This window comes from Sceloporus occidentalis, unplaced genomic scaffold, assembly GCF_023333645.1.
Source record: "Sceloporus occidentalis isolate IW3139 unplaced genomic scaffold, rSceOcc1.0.p SCAF_9, whole genome shotgun sequence".
Lineage (NCBI taxonomy): Eukaryota > Metazoa > Chordata > Lepidosauria > Squamata > Phrynosomatidae > Sceloporus > Sceloporus occidentalis.
Genome location: NW_028316989.1, coordinates 15,525,256 through 15,547,787, shown reverse-complemented (window position 1 = coordinate 15,547,787; position 22,532 = coordinate 15,525,256). Strand labels below are relative to the sequence as shown.

The following is a 22,532-nucleotide window of genomic DNA, read 5'->3' as shown; positions in this document are numbered from 1 at the left end:
TCCTGTGAGGAAGAAATCTTATGAGAAGAACGGTGGTTTGAAATGTCTAAAGCTACCTGGCTTCAGAACAGAAGGCTCCAGATGTTCCCAGAAGTACTAGAGCAAACAGGGACTTCTAAAAAGCCATGGAAAGAGGAATAAAACCTGTTTCTGGTGTTGCATGGGCCAGCTGTTTTCTGGTCTAAGAACCAGGCTTTGGGCCATGTGTCCTCCAATCTTCCCAACAAGGGAATGGAGGGAATCTGTTGTATTTGGACCAGAACAATAAAAGTGGAATCAATCAGATATAATTGTGCAGTGTGGACAAGGAGCATCCCCAAGGATGGGGAACAGGTCACCTTTTAGTTGTTCATGGACTTCAAACCACATGATTCCTCACCTCTGGCTATGCTGGCTAGGGTTGATGAGAACTGCAACCTCTAAGGGAGAGGGTCACAAGCTGCCCATGGATTTGTATGTGCTAAAATGACCACTTGAATCAACAGTTTTTGGAGACGAGCTGAAGATCCTACCTGAGCCATCACACCACCAAGACCAGTCAGGGGATCTCCTCCACTTGCCGTCCCAGTAGTCCAGGTGATGTCTTCATAGTTGAACATAGCAAAGGAGGACGTTCCATCGGAGATGAGGAGAGCCTGGAAAGTGTTCACCTGTTCAAAAGATAACTATTTGCTCAGACAACAGAGAAAAAAAGCTCTCCCTTTGGCCAACTTTTTCCTTCCCGGCTGAAGTATTTCCCCAATAATTTTTCTTTTTTAAACAACTGAATTGGTGAAACATTTTGTTTATGATCTCAAATGCAGTGGATTTTATTATTTGCATTTTTATTGATTTATTTATTCAATGGATTTTTTAAAGCACCTTTTTGCCCTAGATTAGCTTCCCAGAGGGGTTTATAATAGTTACGACTCGGCCTACAAAATACAACACTCCTTTAATAATAAAATAAAATCCATTCCAATCTGGCGGCGTTTTTAATTGGCAATGCTTGGGGTGAAAATAAATTAAGAGGCTAATCTTGAATTTTCGAAAGCAAGACTGAGCTAAGAGAATTTAATTTTCCCCCTTCCCTCAATTACACATTTCAGCTGTAGATCCTTCCTCCCCAGATGTTGCTCAACGAAAACATCTCAATCTGACTATTTTGCAATTTCATACATCCTATAGATGGCAGTGTTAGAATAAGCACCGACAAAATGTGAATAAAAGACTCCTGGAAGGTCTGATCATCCCCATTTCTTTCCTATTTCCATACACTGAATATTCAAATAGCATAATAATATAAGTCACGTCATTCAGTCTTGAGGATTTTACACTAAAAACGATGCCTCCCAAATCAGAAAAGCTGGCAGACTTTCCTGCTGAGAATGTTTTGGCCATCCTTTCCTTCCTGTTTTGTTTTGGAAATATTCTCTATTTGGAATGGATGGAAGAGAATGCCCAGGAGTTCATTTCGTAGTGAATGGATCTTTGCTAGTCAACCTTGTGTCCCTTTTTCATCGATGCAGCTAAAACTGACTTCCGGGACCAAGTAGTCAATTCAAAGGGCTGGTCCACCCATTTTCCATATACGATTTGATTTCTCTATATAATAAGCCGAACACAATAAACAAATAGGCCCAAGAGAGAATGCACTAAAAAAGAAGAAGAAGAAGAAGCAATTTCCTGGAAGAGGAATGAAACCTCTCTTTTAAAGGGATGAACTGCACACAAGAGTGGCATTCATCTGTCGCAGCAATGGACTAAAACAGTGGTCAGAATGCAGAAGCAAGGCTTAATTGAAAGCATTTCTGAGATGGGAAAAACTCAAGTGGCTGTTCATTCTTGACTTTCATGCTTTGGAAATATCCCAGGATTTCTGTCCGTAGTACATAAAAACCCGTATCATGGATGGTGCTAATTTATATTTGTCAGTATTATCCTTATTCTTGTTAGTTCTTTCTCCATCTTAAAAAAAAAATACAAAAACATACAAGAAGCCATTTCAGGTGAATTCAAAATGTTGCTTTGCCCTGCTTTTGTTGTTGTTGTTGAGTGCCTTTAAGTTGACTCTGACTTAAGATGAGCTTATCATAAGGTTTTCTTGGCACGGTGAAGTTGAGGGCTTTCGTGGCCGACATCCATAGTTTGTGGTGGGTTTTTTTGGCTATGTGGCCATGTTCTAGAAGAGTTCCCTCCTGACGTTTCGCTGTGGCTGGCATCTTCAGAGTTTGCAGCAGTTTGCTTTTGCCAGAGGAAAGGTCAAGACTCTGGCTCTTCCACTCTTCCCTCTCCATTCTGAGTTAACTGAGTGCAAACTTTTTGGGAATTTGAACTAAGTTTGCAGCAAGGGAAGTAAGCTGAGGACAAAAGGGGGAAGGTAGGAAGTGTAAGGAGAAGCCAGGACATTTTAAAAGCAGCTTAAAAAGTGGAACAACAAAGGATCGATCAGGACTGTTGAAGACAAATTGGGACAGCAGAGGGGTATGAACAAGACAGCCACAGTTATAGTGCTGTTGTAGAAAGTTCCCCAATATTATCTTTCTTTTGCCCCACTAACATGCAAAAGGACTGCACTCTCCATGCATTTTCAGATGGCAACCCCAAACATCGCTGTCTGGATTTCTGCCCTGAGGACGCGTCTCAGTGGGATGCAAAGTGGTAAGGCTCACGAATCAAAACCTGGCAAAAGTGGTTTTAAAGTCTCCTCAAGAAATTGGAGGTTGCAAATATGAATCACAGAATATTAAAATAGTCCAGCAGACGATACATCAAACGGCAGCCCCTCAGAGTGCTGACTGCTTAGCCGCAGCTTAAAGAGCATGGCTTCAGAGAATTAAATGCAAGAGACTCCAATTTACATCCGATCAGGATATTGCCCACTGTCTGGAAAAGGCTCAATTCCAAAGCAATTTTGGTGGTGTGTAACTTTCTTTTATGGCCTCTCCATGGCAGGTGTTTTATAGAACCTCCTATTTCAGTTGCCATAAAAACAGACCCAATGGACCAGCTCTATCCCTCCCATTGGCAAATTCCTTTAATTCCCTGATTTTAATGGAGTGATTATGCCCAGGATCAATTTGACCCAATAAATCTAACACCCACACTAGTGAAGGAAATTCTCATCTCAACCTACAAAACCATTTTGGTTTATATTTCTGGAGTGGAAAACAGGGAAAGGGACATAAGTGTTTAGCTTTGAATGGATTATCAGGGTTTGTTTGTTTTTTAAAATTGTTTTCCATCACAGTCTATAAACCCACTGATATTTGTCCACCTAGTTTCCAAACTGGAAAGTACTTAAAAAAAGAAAAAGAAAGAAAAAGGCAACAAGGACAGGACATTTACACAGACAAAAAACAAAGAGCTCAGGTGAGATTTTGACCAACATGCTTACTTTGATATATGCTTCATGGTCATTCTTCCTTACTCTCCAGGAAGGTTGCATGCAACTGCAGCCTTAGTTTTGACAACACTTTAGCTAAACTGCACTTGGTTTACACTAGTGTTCATTCTGTTTATGGATACCCCACCTTTCCACTCAATGGACCCACAACATTTCCTGTTGGTCCCCCAAACTGGAATGGGAAAAGTATTCTCTAGAGTAAGAAGATTAAACTCACGGCCTGCATGAGACACAAGCTTTTTTGTGTCCCCATGCTAACAATTTTTCACCTGTTTTTCAAATGCAGTGAACCTCAAGGCTGGAGCTGTCAGAAGCTTATTTGAATTAGTGTTCACCTGGCTTTGGAGAACTGCAGTCTGTATTATCAGCCTAGGTCTAGGTGGGCAACTCAAGGGCTGGATTCAATGTCAAAGCAGTTCTCAGGGGCCACATAGTGGTGGTCAGGGCCAAAGGGATGGAACCAAAGATTCCAACATCTTTTAGCTTATAGCTCTACCTATTAGTAACTCAACCTTCCAACTCTATGATTCTATGATTCAAACCTTAGGAAGCCTTTTAAAGTAGGGAAAACCCATACAAAAGCTAGGAAACCACAAAATGCTACTGACATTAGGAAGGGGTCATGGCCTTCTGAGGAAGCCTAGAAGATTGGATTCAGACTCCAAGAGGGCCAGATTTGGCTCAAGGCTTGAGGATCCCCCAGCTGTGTACTAGGAAATGAAATGCCCTCAGGCCCTTGAATGGTCATCGGCTTCTTTATGTTGGAAAACCACACTCCCAATAGCAGTCTGAGCTCTGACTTTGACTCCAACTGGGAGAAGCCAATGGGAACCATCAGCCCATCAGCATCTGGAGGAACTGCAGTGGTAGCTTCCAAATCAGTGGAGCATCTGCTCTGGACGCTGTTCTGAAATGTAAAGGAGATGCCCAAGGTGCTGAACTAGGGTTGCCAAGGTAGCAGCATCCCAACTCCTGTGATTATAGAGATGAAACCTGAGGTCTAAGGTAACCCCTTGTTGATCTCACAGATGTCATGGAGCATCAGCCATCATCATTCAGAGCACATTTCAAGAGGGGTAGCAAATGGGAAAATAGTTCTCCAGCTCAAAACCCAGATTTGCAAGAATACATGCCTAAGCCATTTAAAGTTGGGATGGGAGGACAGATGTGACACAGATATAAATTCTATGCAATAGGATAAATCCTCCCTCCTGACTTAAGTACCCACTTCTTTCATTTTCCGCATGTAAATTTAAAGTGCTCTTTGCTGCTTTGTGTGAAGGATAGTGTTGTCCAAAATAAATTGCACCATGCTGTAAATGCAATTCCTGCTGAACCCATACAGCTTATGCTTTTTGCAGTGCCACAGCCTTCCCTGAACATTTTGAACTGAGTGAAAACAAAATTGGAAAAGATCATTACATTTAAAAAAAAAAGGGCTAAGAGGTAGAAAGGAGAGCATGGTGGCTGTTTTTAAAGTCAATTCTTCCATAGTAGCTGCTTTTTAAAGCCAGCTCCTTAAGAGCAAGGTCACAGCTTCTATTTTCTAAAATAAAAGAAAACAATTTCTATTTCTATTTTCTAATAATGAAAAAAGATAGGGCTGTTTTATGCAGTAGTGCTTGAAAACTACCAGCAGTCCTGAATTCAGCAGTGCTGTTGGTAACAGGAGCTGTGCATAGAAAGCATACTATTCCTTTGTTGAAATGGCTGTCCTGGTTTTATAACTGCATACCCTCCAACCATTCCCTTCAACCTCCAGTTTGGCAGGGACAGTCTCAATTAATCCTTTGTCATCCCACTGTTTCAGCTGCTTTTAAAATATCCCAGTTCATTTCTCCTCCTCACACTTTCCCCCCTTTGCCTTTAGCTTTCTTCATTTGCTGCAAACTGAGTTTAAAGTGCAAAATGAATTTGTGCTCAGTTCACTCAGAAGGAGGAGCGGAAGAGAGGAGAAGGGGCAGAGTTGTGCCTTTCCCAGGAAGCTCAGGCAAAAGGAAACTGCTGCAGCCTCTCCTAGCTTGTCTGTTCTTCCTCATTTTGCCATCTTGGTTGCACTCATTGCAAGTTGCTTGGACACACATGTCCCAGTTTTCATCTGTGAAATGTTGGAGGGTATGCATCTGTAGGGCCTAAATTTTGGGAGACCAGGGTTCAAATCCCTGCTCAGCCATGGTAACCCACTGGGTGACTTTGGGCAAATCCCAGTCTCTTAGCTTGATAAGGATCCAATGACAAACTCCCTATGAACAAATCTTGCCAAGAAAACCCCTAGGGTTGCCAATTGGAAAAGACGTGAGACACACAACAATAACAACAGCAAGCAATCATGGCTCATCAAGGATACCTAACTAGCACTGGTTCTGACTTGTGTGTCAGATGCCACACTGGGAACAAACTGGTAAAGCCCAAAGTGAAGGAAAATGTTAATGACTTTGCTGTTAGCAAAGCTAAGAAGTTGTGCAGCAGCTTAAACACAGTGCAGAGCAAACAGATGTAACTATGGATTTTATTATTATTATTATTATTATTATTATTATTATTATTCCTTTCCCCCAATAACAGGATTCAAAGAGGCTAACCAGTACAGATTAAAAACCATACAAAATCATCAGTAATATCTATCTATCTATTTTTGGTGTTTTAAAAACAATGAAACAAGCCGTAGAGTTAAAACCATTAGAAAGCTATATACATGTATGTATGTATGTATGTATGTATGTATATCAACAACTGAAGGGAAGAAAAAGCAAATCTAACCAAGAACATTTAGAAGCAATGGCTCCCTGGACATTTTTACCCTTCAAGAGGAAAGGACAAGGAGTGCATTGAAATTTAGCAGAGGCGTTGTTTATCTGAGGACATTTCATTTCCAGTTCCCTTAGAGAACCTAGAGGAGAAGCTTCAAAAATCCATGCCCAGATTACTGGGATCAAGCATATCCCAGACAGGGGATGTAGAGGCAATGCTTTCGTTTCTTAGACAAAAATTGTGAAACACTAGCTATCCCCCAGTCAAATTTTTTTACTTATTTTACCCTTGACTTATCCATGGGTCATATCAAAATCCATAATTCTGGCTCCCAAACCTGCTCTCAAGTTATACATGAGTTTGATTTATAGTCAAGTATATAGTCTTAAGTTGCCTCTGAGGAAGTAGACTCAAATCTACCAAGACGTATGCTACCAACTTAGTTCTTCCTCTCAGTTCGACCAAGTTCCTTTTGCATACTATTCTAAGGAGAACAGAGTTTGGTGGCTTGGATAACTCCTTGAAAGTTCATATTACAACCTGCAGAAGATTCACTACCCCACTAACACGAAAGTTATCATCTGCCACTGTACATGGCAGTAGATAATGGCTCTCTCTCTGACCGTAAGAGTTGAACTGTCAAGGAATAAGTCATGGAATAGTTTTTGCACATCCCAATGTTTTGCCCCTTACCGGGGTTGTGCTGCTGCCACCATAAAAAGTGACTTCTTCCCACGTAGCGATGAAAAGTGACACAGCACTGAATGAAGGCAGATTCTTGAAATACTTGCGGATATCTTTGGAGACCTTCTTGAGGAGGGCAGGATCAGTGCTCTCTCGGTAATAGATTTCGCCTCGGATGCCATTGTGGACGTCGGCCCAAAAGGGGGCAATGAATGCCCGCCCATCATCCAAGGGGAAGGACTCAGGTGTGAACTGGCTGACAACCACATTAAAAGAAACGACACCATTGTTGTTGACCTGTGAGGCAAAGAGGAAGGGGTGATTTAAGCCAGCAGAAGTTTTAGCAGCAAGGCGGCGGGGGGACATCATCTTAAAATTATACCTCGGTTGGAGGAGACAGTAGTAGAAGCTGGGCTATTCAATTAAGGGTTGTAAATAGGGCTATATATCTAGGTGCCTCTGTGCCCCTCATCTCACCCTGAGGCTCAGATGGAATGAAGATTCAAAACTCCACAGAGGAAGAAACCTATCCGACCCCATAAGTCTGCGCTCTCTCTTTGGCATTCTCTCTGCATGCTGAAAGAGACAGAGCAAGGCAGAAATGGCCCAAAGCAAGCTCCAACATAATACCATCAGTATCCACAAACACACACACATACAAACCCAGAACAAATTAAAGCACACCGTTGCAAGCCTGCACATTTCCTTTTTCCACATTACTTTCATAGCCTGCAACGTTTCACAGATAAAAACTGGGACACTTGTGGCCAAGCAACATCAAAATGTGGTCAAGATGGCAAATGTTATTAATGAAAAAGGACAAACAAGCTAGGAGAAGGTGCAGCAGTTTGCTTTTGCCTGAAACTCCTGGGAAGGGCAAGTTTCTGCTCCTTCCTCTCCTTTCCTCCTTGATGAGCTAATCGACTACAAACTACTTTTGCACTTTGGACTCACTGTGGAGCAAACTGAGGTAAGCTGAGGACAAAGAGGGAAAGTGGGAAGAGGAGAGAGAAACAGGGACATTTTAAAGCAGCAGAAAAGTAAGATGGTAAGCAGGAGTGTGCTAGCCAAATTGGGACAGTTGGAAGCTATGCTACTTTTCTATGCACAGGGTATTTTTCAAGGAAGACCCATTCCATGGAAAACTCATTGTCCTATAACTCAGATGTGTGCAAGGCTGGATTATTAGTGGTTGAATGGATGCAACTGTTCCAGGGCCCTCATTGACTAGGGGCCCACTACTGAGGGGAATTTCCATGCCTTCTCAATTGCTTCCCAATGTTTCTGCGATCACCAGTATTTTTGTGTGTTACTTGAGAAATTACATAAAAATGCACTCGGCCAAACCGTTTGTCTCGTAGATGTTGCAGGGCTAAAGATTAGTCCACACACCTACCCTCCCAACATTTCACAGAGGAAAACTGGGACATGTGCGGCCATGCAACATCGGAGTGTGATCCAAACGGCAAAGGTTATCAGTGAGGAACACAAGCTCAGAGAGGCCGCAACAGTTTGCTATTGCCTGGACCTACAAGGAAAAGAAAGAGTCTGTGTCCTCGTCTCCTCTCTTCCAAAAGTGCTTTAGAAGTTTAAGCTCAGTTTGCAGCAACTGAAGTAAGGTGAGGACAAAAGAAGAAAATGGAAAAAGAAGGGAGAAACCAGGACATTTTTAAAGGAGCCGAAAAAGTGGACTGACAGAGGATTAATCAAGACTGTCCAAGTCATATCCATTTCATCTCCCCTCTTTGTCCTCAGCTTACTTAAAGTCCTGCAAACTGAGTTCCAAGTCTTTGTAGCTTGTACTCAATTAATACAGCAGGGGAGAGAGGGGACAGACTCTTGCCCTTCCCAGTAGACTCAGGCAAAGCAAACTGCTTCAGCCTCTCCTGGCTTATGTGTTCATCCACATTCATAACTTTTGCCATCCTGACCACACTCTGATGTTGCTTAGTCACATGTGCCCCAATTTTCATCTGCAAAGTATTGGAGGGTATGCATTTTTGGACACCAGCTCTAAGACTCCCTCCATCCAGCATGGCTGGGAAGAGCCACAGTCCAAAAATGCAACCTTTCCAAGCTCTGAGTTAGACCAACAGTCTTGGTAAGAAGCAGCTGAGAACACAGAGCTGTCTCTTCTTGCATCCATTTATTTTCCTTTTTTCACACAGGTTTTTGATCCCCTCTTGATCCTGCATCAAAGAACTGTTTCTGCCCTTTCAAGCACCAACTTGGGAGATCAAGTAAATGGAACCAGCCCTCCGAAAAAAAATTCCTGAAGCAGGAACTAAATAATTCTTTATTTTCCAACAGCTCACTCCATATTCTTGTTTCTTGTCATGCAACAGGAATAATGTTCGACACGTCAAGGCCCAAGCATTGCTTCGGTGTTTAATCACCTGCAAAAGGCAATTTATGGCCTTTTATATCCCTGCCCCATGAACATTAGCCCATTAAATATACCTTTGACTTTCTTAATCATAAAACCTATCAGTTCATGAAATCTAAGAACTTGTCAGGTGGGATCCTATAAATCTTCCTTGTCTCTGAAATGGCGGCGGAGAACTGTGTTTAAAATGCAGATGGTTAAATGGCCAGGAAATGAGTAATTGGACCCAAACATTGCCATGGGCCTCAGTCCTTTACTTACAAAAATGGTCCTGTATGGGATTCCAAAGAAGATGAACGGGAAGGACAACTTGATCTCCGGAGAACTGCCGTCATCTACTTTGGGAGTTTTGGTGTCATTCTGCCAGAAGGGATACAAAATCGCCATGGGCTGAGCTGTAATTGGGGACATATATATTATTTCAAGGACCGACAACAACACAGTCAGTACACAACCAGGACCATCTCAGCTCCCCCATCTTGAATGCCATGGCTGGAATCCTGTTGGGGACTTAGGTCTTCATAAGTGGACTTACTATATATACTCATGTATCAGTCTAGGAATTCCAGTCAAACGATTGAACAAAAAAACTTGGGTCAACATATCCATGGATCAATGCACATCAAAATAGGAACCATTCCTTCCTCTGAATAGAGAAGTGAAAGATAAGAGTTTCATCCATCCCAGGGGTTATCTAAAAGAAATACCAACCATCTCTGCTCTCTCCATTGTGGCTGGTTTGGATGGGAAAATGGTGATGGTGGTATCCCTTTGGTGCTTCCCCTCAAAAGAGCTCCAAGAAGAATCAGGTTTTGAAGGGTCCTAATAAGACATTGTGTATGTTTGAGTCCATCCACACTGCAGAAATAATCTGGTTTGATCCCAGTTTCACTGCCTTGGCTCCATGGTATGGAATTCTGGGCAGTGTAGTTGGTTGTGGCAGCCACTGTTTAACTATACTTTAACTTTGCATGCTTTAATGACGTGAACTTTTATCTACATCTTTCAACGTTTCTGTAAACTGGTTGGGATTCCAGGGCTGGGGGGGGGGGGGGCTATAAAATAAACAGATAAGGTAATTATAATGTCGTTGCAAATTTTACTTGTATTTTTTTTCTTATTCTAAACATTGTCTTGATTCCCATCCTTAGGGAAAAAGCAGGATATTTATTAGTAAAATGTCTAATGGATCATGATGATGCTGAAACAAAACACAGGAGCAAAAACCCAAGTGCTGCTCTCTCTCTCTCTCTCTCTATATATATATATATCTGTACAGATACCCAAAGCCAGAGGCTAAAAACATAACATTACTGATAAATACATCTTTTTACCAAAACAGCACAATATCCGACAAGAACTCCCTGTTCCTAAGTCAAATTGAATTGTGTTGCCTTGTCGGAGGTTACCTCCCAATACATCGGTGGCTTTTTAACTTGAGGAAGCAGGTTGTGTCAGAGAGAATATAACTTTACTTTCTTATCATTATATTCAGTGAACAGTGAGCTGAACCTGCACTAGCCAAAGAAATGAATCCACCCTCAGTTGCTGTGTTTTGGGTCCCGAGGAGATATTATTTTGTCGTTTTTCTTGCAAGAAGCTAGCAATACCTTCCTGAACTCTGGAAAGGCAGGAGGACTTTGGACTCCATCTCCACTGAGGCTGTTGCCACACTGCAGATTGAATGCAGATTCACACCGCTTTAACTGCCATGGCTCCATCCTATGGAATCCTGGGATCTGTAGTTTGTTGTGGCACCAGAGCTCTCTGAGAGAGAAGGTGAAATATCTCACCAAACTACAAATCCCAGAATTCCATAGCATGGAGCTATGGCAGTTTAACACTGCTTTAATTGCATTAATTCAGCAGTGTAGCAGCAGCCCTCATTGCTATAGTTTATCACACAAAGGAGATCAGGGGTTTATCCTGTGAATATCCTGGAAATAATGTGTAATTACGCGAAACCATTTCACACGATGTTGCCCCAAACCTGCCATTAAAGTAGTCACAAAGAAGCATTAATGCGAGCCTATTTACTTTGGGGATTTCAGCGACAATGCATTTCCGTTATCACTTTATTTGTGCCATTGCGTGTGATAATGATTCGTGCTATTACTCGCCATTGTCGCTTTATTTGTAGGATGCTTTAAATGCGCTTTAATCTCTCTTTAATGCTGAAATTAGCCCCCAGTGTGATAAACTACTGTGTTTTGGGTTGTATCTGAGCTGCAACAATAAAACAATTTGACGTTGATTTAACTGCTATGGCTCAACGCTATGGTATTCTGGGATTTGTCATTTGTTGTGGCACCAGGGCTCTCTGACAGATAAGGCTAAATATCTCAAAAAACTACAAATCTTAGGTCTGTAACAATTTTATTCTCATGGAGTGGAGATCTTTGCTGGGAAATTCTGGATTTCCCATGAAAAAGGAGTATTTGCCCATGATGCTTCCAGTGGTACCTATTTCAATACTTTACTTATAGCTGCAATTTAAGTGGCTCTCACAATATAATTGGAGAGCCAGCATGGCACAGTGGTTTGCATGTTGGACTATGACTCAGGTGACCAGGGTTCGATTCCCCGCTTGGCCACATAAACCCACTAGGAGACTTTGGGCAAGTCACATGCTCTCAGCCTCAGAGGAAGGTGAAGGCAAACCCCTTCTAAACAAATCTTGCCAAGAAAAACCCATCATAGGTTTGCCTTAGCCGGGTAACTATAAGCAGGAAACAACTTGAAGACACACAACAACAACAAACAACAACAACTATAGCACCATGTGCACATTTCCACCCATAACCATATTGTCCTTCCACCCGGCTGAAACGCAAATTTAACTCGATTCCGATCCACATGTGGTTCATATTTGTGCAGAATTAATTTATTGAAAAAGACACGAAAAAAATCAGCGTCAAAAAGATGCAGGTTAAATGGATCTAGCGCATGGTCCCCCTCTCCAAATCACTTCAGTAATTCGATTTAAGTGAGAAATAGGGTCATTTGAACCAGTTCAAACCGAATTGTGATCAGGTTTAAAAGGGAGTAGGAATGAGGCCTCTGAATAGAACAGCACTTTTGGCCTTTCCAAATCACACACCACTCTTCAAGCTTTGTCTGCATTCACACATCCAATGCAGAAGCCATTGCATAGTCTTCAAATTTGGACAAATTACAGTGATGCAGAGAGTTCCTTGACTCTTAGCCAGTTGCACAGTTTGGGCTTCCTTCTCATAGGTCCATAACACATTGCAGAAATAATCCAGTTTGAGACTGAATTAACTGCCCTGGTTCAGTGCTAGGGAATATTGGAAACTGTAGTTTATTGTGGCCGTTAAAGCGGTGTGTCAGACTGGATTATTTCTGCAATGTGTTTTGGACCATAGGGTCCAGAACACCTTAGCAATTTCACTCAACTAGCTGTGCACATGTAATGCATGCAAGTGTGTGTGTGCTGGGATTATGCATACAGAACTGCGTTTTCTGAACAGGTTTTGGGCTGTGATTGGAACCCCTGGCTTGGATGTAACGATGCCGCAATAAAATATATTACAGAAATATCAATGATTACTCCTCCGAAAATTGCACCCCGTAGTTGCTTATTGCTCCTATCTACCTCTGTGGATGAAAACAAAGCCATCAATCATAAATCTCTCATCGTTATGTTGTTGACTGCAGCACATCTACGATTGCTCAAAGCTGGGAAAACCTGGGGGGACTTGAATGCTAAAAGCTTGGATTGCGCGGATACAGCATGCAACGTTGATGGATAAATTGACACATGGAAATGGAGCCTGGCAATGTTTAACGCTAGGAGGTAAATTTCTTGAAATATGGTTCTCTTTTTTTTATGGCTGGCCTTAACAGACAGATATACAATCACTCCTCCTGTTCCCTACTCCAGTTTCTAGAAAGATGTATTTGCTAACTAAAAGTACCTGCGACTGTTTTTCTTGTGGTTGTAGCCGTAGTGCATGTTTCTATTTCTCTACATGGATTCGAAAAATCTTGGGTTGCTTCTTCTACCCAGAGGAAAGTTGGTCTTAAAGGTGCTCCCACATTTCTTTTTTCTCTTCCCTTCTTCATTTTTTTATCACCCTTCCAGGCACATTTAGGTCCAAAACACACTGCAGAAATGATCCAGTTTGAGACCGCTTTAACTGCCCTGGCTCAATGCTAGGGGACTGTGTGGGGACCGTAGGTTTGTGAGACATTTTGCCTTCTCTGTCAGAGAGCTCTGGTACCAGAACAAACTACAATTCCTAGTATTCCCTAGCACTGAGCCAGGGCAGTTAAAGTGGTCTCAAACTGGATTATTTCTGCAGTGTGTTTGGGACTTTGGTGAGGAAATGGGACAGGGCCTTCTCAGTGGATGCTCCCCTCTGAAGAAACCTGCCAAGAAAACCCTGTGATAGGTTTGCCTTAAGGTGACCTTAAGTCAAAAATGACATGGAGGCACATCATCACAACAAGCAATAGAGATAAGGTCAGTAAAGCAGAGAGGAATGGAGATCTGATGAGAGCTGAGAACGCAAAGAGAGTTTGGGAGAAAGTGTTATGCTGCCTGAAACATGCATCTGCACTGGAGAAATAATGCAGTTTGACACCGCTTTAACTGCCATGGCTCAGTGCTAAGGGATTCTGGGATTTGTAGCTTGTTCTGGCATCCAAGCTCTCTGACAAGAGAAAGCTAAATATCTCACAAAACTACAAATCACAGAAATTCATAGCATTGAGCCATGGCAGCTAAAGCGGTGTCAAACTGCATTATTTCTCCAGTGCAGATGGATCTGGAGAGGTGTTACTGATCCCTCATTCCCACACTGAAGCCAATGCCCACCCACCTGTCCAGTATAGTGCTCACCTTGAATCCTGGGTATCAAACTCAGAGAGGGATCATAAAAGGGCAAGGTGTGTGATGGAAACACAGATGCTGGAACTTGGAGAGAGTGGTCAGTGCCATACCTGAAAAGCTAATTTTGACCTCATTTTATCTCTTTGCACCAGCAAGTAAAATCTTTTCTGCTTATTGAAGCATTTGACTGTTAACTAGCTGATGCAGAGGGTTTTAACTGAGGTGTGTTGTTAATTTTATCCTATTAGGGGCCTTTTAAAACTGTTTTAAATTAACGTTTTCCATGTTGCTGTTATGTGCCTTCATTTTCGACCCTAGGGCCTATAGTGGGGTTTTCTTGGCAAGATTTGTTCAGAGGAGGTTTGCCTTTGCCTTCCCCTGAGGCTGAGAGAGTGTGACTTGGACCAAAGTGACCCAGTGGGTTTCATGGCTGAGCAGAGAATCGAACCCTGGTCTCTAGAGTCACAGTCCAACACTCAATAAAATAAATAAATGAACAAATCATATTTAGGATTCACCCAATAACACTAATACTCCCTTTCTGTGTCATTTGGAGGATGTGTTCCCCTGCAATCCTCCTCTTTATGTTGGTTCCCAAAAGGAAACTAGAAAGCTAAGTTTGCCATAACAGTCCATGCTTTTCTCTTACACATGTCTTGCATGCTGAATGCAAAATTTTTCCCCTCTGCAAATGACAGGTGTTAATGATTTTACTATGCGGCTCTGTGTGTGTGCGTTTGAAAATGGTTGTCCTGAAGGCATTCCCATAAAGCTTCTACCAGCATGTCATAAAACAAGAGAGGTTGGCACGCAACGCAACCAGTCAGAAAAACCAACGTACCTCTGCATATGGAGACCGACAATAGGAAAAGATCCTTTTGCCAGCTAGTGAATGAGTAAAATCATTTCACAGCTGTTAGCTAATAGCCGAACAATTACAACTCAGGTCACAGCTGTTAGATGTGGGATTATTTTTCTCCCCACTTTCCTAGGCATGGAAAGATGCCATATATCTCTATCTATCTATCTATCTATCTATCTATCTATCTATCTGATTCCATTGTTGGTTTAAGCATTAGCACTGAGGTGCAACTTTGCCGGTGGAGTGTCATGACAAATTCCATGTGGCAAGGCAAAATACAGCCATTTTCCCTCCCGATCCAGATAAAGTCATGCAAGAGAGAAGTCAGGAACCAGTGAGTGGGAACCATGCCAAAGGCACAATCTGGAAAAGTTACTTGTGGACTGCAACTTCCAGAATCCCACCCCCCAGCCACCATGGAAACCCTTTTCATGGGAATTAGTAACCATCTGGAAATGTAGTTTTCCATTGTTTGTTGCCAAACCATTCAGAATTTACAGAGAAATTTATTATCAGATGCTTTGATCCTGTCCAAGTCCAGAAAACTCTTTTAAAAAGCAAAAACAAAATACCCCAAGCCTCAACAGTATCCAACAATAAAATGCATCTACCTGAGAGAAATAGCGAGTAAATAGATGCAAACTTGCAAATGAACGAACCCCCAAAATGTTTGATCATTTGTGCCACCACTGAGTAAATCCAGTCTTATAACACACTCTATTTTGGCTGCAGGTTGTTGTTGTGTGCCTTCAAGCTGTTTCATCTTATGTCTACTGTAAGGCAAGCCTATCACAGGGTTTTCTTGGCAAGATTTGTTCAGTGGGGGTTTGCCTTTGCCTCCCTCTGAGGCTGAGAGAGTGTGACTTGCTGAAGGTCACACAGTGGGCTTCCATAACCAATCAGGGATTTGAATCTTGGTCTCTAGAGTCCTAGTCTGAGTACTGAAGTCAGTTTCAGAAAAGCTGTTATGGTTACACTGGTAGAATGCATGAAAGGTAAAAATCTCTTACTACTAGTAACAATTGGTGCAACTGCACTGTAGAAATAATGCAGTTTGACATCCCTTTAACTGCCATGGCTTCATCCTCATCCCGGGATTTGTAGTTTTGTGAGGCAAAATTGGCACTCTGTGGCACAGAAGGCTAAAGACCTAGTAAAACTGCAGATGCCAGGATTCCATTGGATGGAGCTACAGCACTTAAAGTAGTGTCAAACTGCATTATTCCTACAGTGTAGATACACCCTAAGCCTTGAAAAATGTGCTTTATCCTTATAAGAGAATGGGGAGGGGGGAAATCTGCATAAAACTAGGAAACCACCAAAGTATCTTAACTTGTGGAAGGGAGTATAGCTATCTAGGGAAGCCCATGGGGACAGATTCAATCCCAGGGCCTGGGCTTTCCCTCTTTTTTAAAACAAAGGAAGGACAGGTCAAGAGCTTCAATAGACAGATTGCCAAGTGGGATCTTATGGGAGGTTATGATGAATTAGTTACCCAAATAGTTTTGTTGGAAGCCACAGGCATCTACAATTTGCTGCAGTTACACCTACTATCTACTAAGCAAGAGTGTGTTGTGTGTCTTCGAGTCACTGACCTTTCATGGGGTTTTCCTGGCAAGACTTGTTCAGAAGTGGTTTGCCATTGCCTTCCCAGCTGAAAGCATGTGACTTGCCCAGGGTCACCCAATGGGTTTTATGGCTGAGCAGGAAATCAAACCCTGGTCTCCAGAATGTAGAAAGACCTTGTAATTGAACGACAGAAGTAGGCAGCATGAGCTTTCATAGACTTAAGTCTACTTCTTCAGATGCATTTGGTAGAGGAAGCAGACTTAAGTCTACGAAAGCTCACACAGTGCTGCAAGAGCTCAAAGGTGTTACAAGAGCTTTCCACTTACTGATTTTATAGACTAACATGGCTATATCTTTGAATTCTGGTCTCCAGTCATAGTCCAACACTCAAACCACTATGGCATTCTGGCTTCTAGTAAGAAAGTACTCCATGGATTTAAGTGGGCACAGCCTAAATAAGATGCCTCTTCTATGCACCATGGCAGTCTGGGAAGAGCTTCCAGGTGGGGCGATCCCATATAGCTAGAGGAGGCTATATTCCAGAACCATGAGATTTCCTCTTTCACCTCTGACTGGGGATTAAATAGGAAGACCCATGTCATTGGCACTTCCCTGACATATGGCTTCATGCACACATATTCCCCAGTACCAACTACCAGTTGCCAAGAACATGCCCTCCAAATGTCCCTATTTGGCAGGGACAATCTTGACTAATTCTCTGCTGTCCCGCTTTTCCAGTGGCTTTCAAAATGATTCCCTCTCCTCTTTCCGCTTTCCTCTATTATCAGCTTTCTTCAAATGCTGCCAACAGAATGCAAACTAAAAAATAGTTTGCACCCAATTCGTCAAGGAGGAAGAGAAGAGCAAAAGGCAGAAGCTTTCCCTTCCCTGTTGGCTCAGGCAAAAGCAAACTGCTGCAGCTTCTCCCAGCTTGTGTGGTCTTCCTGAATGATTTTTTGCCATCTTGGCCACACTTGTCCACAACGTGTCCCGGCTTTCATATGTGGCAACAGCTAGATATTGATGGTTGGCAGCTCTTATCCGTCCTAGCCAGAACATACAATGCTAAGAGATGATGGAAGCTGCAATCCAAACAACTGAAAGGGCCACATGCTCCCCATCCTCATTTAAGGATTAAGGTACTAGTTTGCAATCCAAGATATGGTTCTTTTACTTGGAAATAATTTTGGCTGCAGCCAGTGGGATGCACTTGAGAAAAATGTGTTTTAAAAATGAGAAGCCATTACCTAGGCATACTTCATCCTTACGTAGCATATCTCTGAATGGAGCAGATCCCTATTAGGTGCATAGACAGTATCAGTATCAGGCCTCGGAAAAGCTGAAATACTAACCTTTTTGTCGTACAATTATGAAGAAAAAGGCCACCCAGCTTCTAAAGAATGATTGATAATTCATCCTAGAATTAAAATAAAGGAGAAGTGTAACCAACGGAGACAATCTATAAGGAACCAGATCTCCTAGACGAAAGACTATGTCTCTGCACATTGCAGTTAGTCCAGATTATTAGAAATTTGGGGATTTAAACCTCTTCATATGCGTGGACAAAGCTTCTTAATGGGATAGCAATGAATGGGACCTCTTTTTGGTTGGGAAAATAATGAAATTTCAATTGTCTGGCTGGTGTTGTTGGCGTAAATGGAGAACACGCTCTTGCGATGGAGGCAGGAGTTTAATAAACATTTCCAATGATAGTATTAATAGGGTTTAAGACAGAATCAGCCCAGAGGAAACACTCAATCTCCTAATCACCCCAAACAACTCTTTCAGGATCTCCATGCTACAACGCTTTTGGCGGAACCACTTCTCTTTGTATATCAGAAACCGAGAGGCAATTATCCACCGTGGAGAGCTCTCATCACTGGAAGACTTTATTAATACATTGCTTTAACTAATCCTTTTGTTTCCTCCTTCTCGGTCTCTTCTTTTTTCCCCTGTATCAGCTGGGGAGGTGAGGATCACTTAAAAATTCCCTGACTGGCAAGGCTGGGAGTACAAACATTGACACAGCTGCCCGTCTTTTGCATTACGCAGACATCAATTTTAGAAAGAGTTTGGTGCAGACATGGGGAACAGGACGGAGAGGGGGATAAAAAGAGACGTTACATCAATAATACATAACTCCCAAGAGGGCATTTTAATTCCTTCCTTGCCCAGTGAAATCTGTGATACATTATTAATCCAGTACAAAATAGTTTTCATGGTAAAGCACTCACCGTTTCAGTACCAATTCATTATTATTATTATTATTATTATTATTATTATTATTATTATGGAAACTGGGGGCTGAAGTTTTTGTCCTACAATCCACTGGAGGGCATCAAACTAAATAAGGAGAATCACTATGTAGAGAGATCTTGTAGCACCTTTGAGAGTAACTGAAAGAAAGAAGTTGGCAGCATGAGCTTTCGTAGACATCAGTCTACTTCCTCAGATGCATCAGTTAGTCTCCAAGGTGCTACAAGATCTCTCTACATAGTGATTCTACAGACTAACACACCTATATCTTTAAATTGGGAGGTGCTTGTGAACATGTCACTCAGTGCTCCTATTAATTAATCATTTTAATGAGCATTGATGGCCGTATTAATAAACTTCTCTTCATTTAGTTTGATGGCAAGAACATGGTTTGTTCTCACCATCAACAGCAGTAACTAACCCTTTATTGATAGGAGCCCTATGAGTAGTACCTAAGGCAATGGGATGGGACTACAGATAGAATAAAATTCATATGAAGTCTTCTGTTGTGTTCCCAGCACAAAGTAGACTTTCACTCAGAGGGTTTGAAGATTCCTCTGAGAGGCAGTAATGCTTAATATAAAGAGGAATATACACACATGCCTATGCTAGGATGGTACAGTTCAAGATGTCTCTCCATCTAGATGTCTGCAGAACCCTGGGCAAGATCCAGCAAACCCAGTTTACAGTTACATCTGCAGTCCTAGGCATGTTAGGCCTACTGTGAATGCGGTTGGCTTTACAACTGAGTAAATATGAATAGGAACCGAGCATATCATGACTGAGTGAAAGAAATGAAGTGATATGTCGTTGTGATTAATTTAAATCCCAGCTGTACAAAGAAGAAGAAGGGGGGAAAAACCCCTAAAATCCATAGACAGGTAATGCATTAATTAGAACCAACCAAACTGTGATAAGAAAAGTGCCAGCTTCCAAGCTCTCTGGTGCTTTTCATTGATTTTAGCAGGAATTCCAACACACATAATCTATACTCACACAAACACACAGTGTATGGAGTGTTGGATGGGATGTCCACACAACTGCGGTCATCATTAACATTTATTGGATTTGTGCCTTCTGAGAATAAGACGATTCAGACATTTGCCCAACTTTTTCCCTGCAGTATACGGCCATCAATCATGCTTGCCGAAATCCTTTAACTACAGACTTTTAAACGTAGCCTTGTTTAACGTTCCCTTCAAATTCATACCTATTAAAATTTCTTTAGGCATGTGCCGATCTCATTTTCTCCAAACGTTAGGAGTAAAAGAGATATATCTAATCATAAAATGTAAAACTGTACACTATAAAGGAGAGAGAGAGAGACCCAATTATTTATAGAAACATGCTATGCGTGTTTCATATGCGCGTGATAGGTGTACAAGATATTGCACTGAAATTTCAGCATTTATGTATATATAACCGGGAGCTGAGACTGACAATCGCAAAAGTGACATGCTATTCAACTCTCAAATAAATTCAGAATCCTCATTATACTGATCATATTTCTGCCTTGATCAGATCAATTCCAGCTCCTCAAACTTTTTTCCCCTGGGCTCCTGCATATCAGACAAAGAGAAAGGTAAAGATACCTCTAGTCAGCCATTCTACCATCATCGAAATGCCAACCTCCCAAAGGGTAAGCTCAAAAGAAGAGCGACAAAGTGGTATAAGAAAGAAAGGAGTAAAAGAAAGAGAGAGAGAGAGAGAAAGTTGCTTCAAAAGAGAAAAATCTACAAATATATGGAAAAAGAAATCACCAACCTGGTTTGTGGCAATGCAGAGCAAGCGCTTATCTGAAATTTAAAACCAACCCTTTGATAAACCCTGGGGCAGAATTATAGCAACGAAGGACCCATGCCAATAGCCTTTAGCCAAATGATGGTTGATGTTCCACAAAAATCTGGTTAGTCTCTCAAGTGAAAAACCAAACTGATTTGTTTCCCCCTCTGACAGTGTTGCGTTTCAATTAAAAATAATCCAATTTTCCCCCTTTCTAATGTTTAAGGGCAAGTTGGCTGATCAAAAGCGCATATCCAAAAAAGGAAGCAAGGCTCTGAACCTGGATCCGTCTCTTTCTCTCTCTTTCAGAAAAGTTAAACTTTCCAGTAGATCCAGGAGGGAAATGTCAATGCTACAAGGGACTAGGTATGTGGCTGTTTTGGTCAGAGTCACTTTTCACTTAGGGGGGGAAGCTACAAAAGGTGGGGTGGAAATCACCCCTCTCTTCTTTGTGCTACTCAGGGACGGTCTATATAGTATTACAGAATTAGCATTAAACAGCATAGGAATTAAACACATGCACACATCAGAGAGGCCCTCTGGAAGTGATGGGAATTTGCTTTTGGTTTGCGTAGTGTTGAAATAAAAGTCCAAGCATCTGCATAGGGTTGCCATTTGCCAAATTTATAGCCTGCCTTTTGTTCCCTTAAACCTACTGTGGAAAAAATAGTAATAAAAATGCAGGGATGCAGAAAGGGTTGTTTCGGGAAGGATCCCTTAAGGAGTTTAAGAGTCACCAACTGATCAGGGCACAAACCAGCCAAGCTTTTTCTCCTGTTGGGGCTGCACAATTCTGTAGTTTTTCACAGCGCAGTGGCAAGCACAAGTCTTTGAGAAAGTCTGGAGAGGTTAAATGAGTGTTAAAGGCAGAGCGACACTGGTGGGCTGAGAAGCTGGCAGCCACAGTTGTTGTCCTGCTTCCAGCTTGTCCTGCTCTTTGAAGACACAATGAGTGCCACCTTCTTTTTAAAAAAAGAGGAGTTTAGCAATTCAGAATGGGGAGGAACCAGAAATATCTCCCTCCTTCCATTGCTTTCTTGCAAAGAGTTTGAGATCTCTAACAGAGATGACTTCGGTGAATTTGCCAGACCCACGCTGCCTTATTTGTGGTTAGGCATTTTGCATATGGAGCAGATCTTGGGGTGAGGGGAATCCTTTCTTTGCACCACCGTTCTCAGAATTCCCCAGCCAGTGTGACCAGAAGCTGTGCTAGCTGGGGGTTTTGGGAATTGGAGTCCAAAAAGGCATTTTTCTAAACTGTGCTGAAGCACTTGTTGTGTGACTTCAAGTCATTTCCAACTTAGGATGACTCTAAAGTCAACCCTTCAAGTAGTTTTCTGAGGCTGAGTGTTCAATTGGTGTCATCTATGCTGCCAATGGATGCTCCAAATAGAACTTTCTGGTTATTTTGATCACCTTATTGAGCTTTGTTGTTGTGAGCCAGAAATCGAACCCTGGTCTCCAGAGTTGTGGTACTATGCTCAAACCACTATGCTACACCATCTAGACCCCGGAACTAGAAGCTTGTAGTATCGCAATATAGCCAAATACAGTGAAACTCCAAGCTTGCAACACACAACCCAATGACCCATTCAGTCAATGCATGCTCATGGCTAGCATCTGAAAGCAAAGTCTGAAATGGCTCTAAAGTAGGTGTGGGAATTGTACTGCCCTCCAGGTACTGAACTCCAACACCCAGCAGCCCCGCCAGTAGTGAGGAATATGGGAAGGTGCAGTTCAGCAACACCACCGTACCACTCCATTAAATGCCATTCAGATTTTCAGCACTGCCCAGGTTAGTAATGGCAGATCCCAAAGCAACACCGGTGGTATGAATTTGTGTCCAGAGGAGCACCAACAGTGACACTGCAAGACAGCTGAAGGATGCCACTAGAATTTATCTGGGCTCAATAGCTGTTGCGGAGAAAATTAGACCTGCTTCTCTGCCCTGTCTGCATTAATCCATCACTTCCCCGCTGTGTGTTCCGAAAAGTCCCAGTTG

General features: G+C 42.1%; 1 protein-coding gene across 3 annotated transcripts in view; it reads right to left on the bottom strand.

The window, feature by feature from the left end:
• The window catches only part of TECTA (tectorin alpha), a 70,615-nt gene extending 52,043 nt beyond the window's left edge, over nt 1-18,572 (bottom strand). For 2 of the 3 annotated variants that reach the window (XM_089537347.1, XM_089537350.1), the window contains exons 1-4: nt 17,845-18,572; nt 9,468-9,601; nt 6,830-7,117; nt 513-650 (exon numbers count right to left, since the gene is read on the bottom strand). In XM_089537347.1, the coding sequence (XP_089393473.1) occupies nt 513-650; nt 6,830-7,117; nt 9,468-9,601; nt 17,845-17,998 (714 nt within the window). In that variant the 5' untranslated portion in view covers nt 17,999-18,572. Of the gene's footprint in view, nt 1-512; nt 651-6,829; nt 7,118-9,467; nt 9,602-16,518; nt 16,585-17,844 lie in introns of those variants that run through there. The other variant, XM_089537348.1, reaches the window with a different exon arrangement.
• Between the last annotated feature and the right edge of the window lie 3,960 nt (nt 18,573-22,532).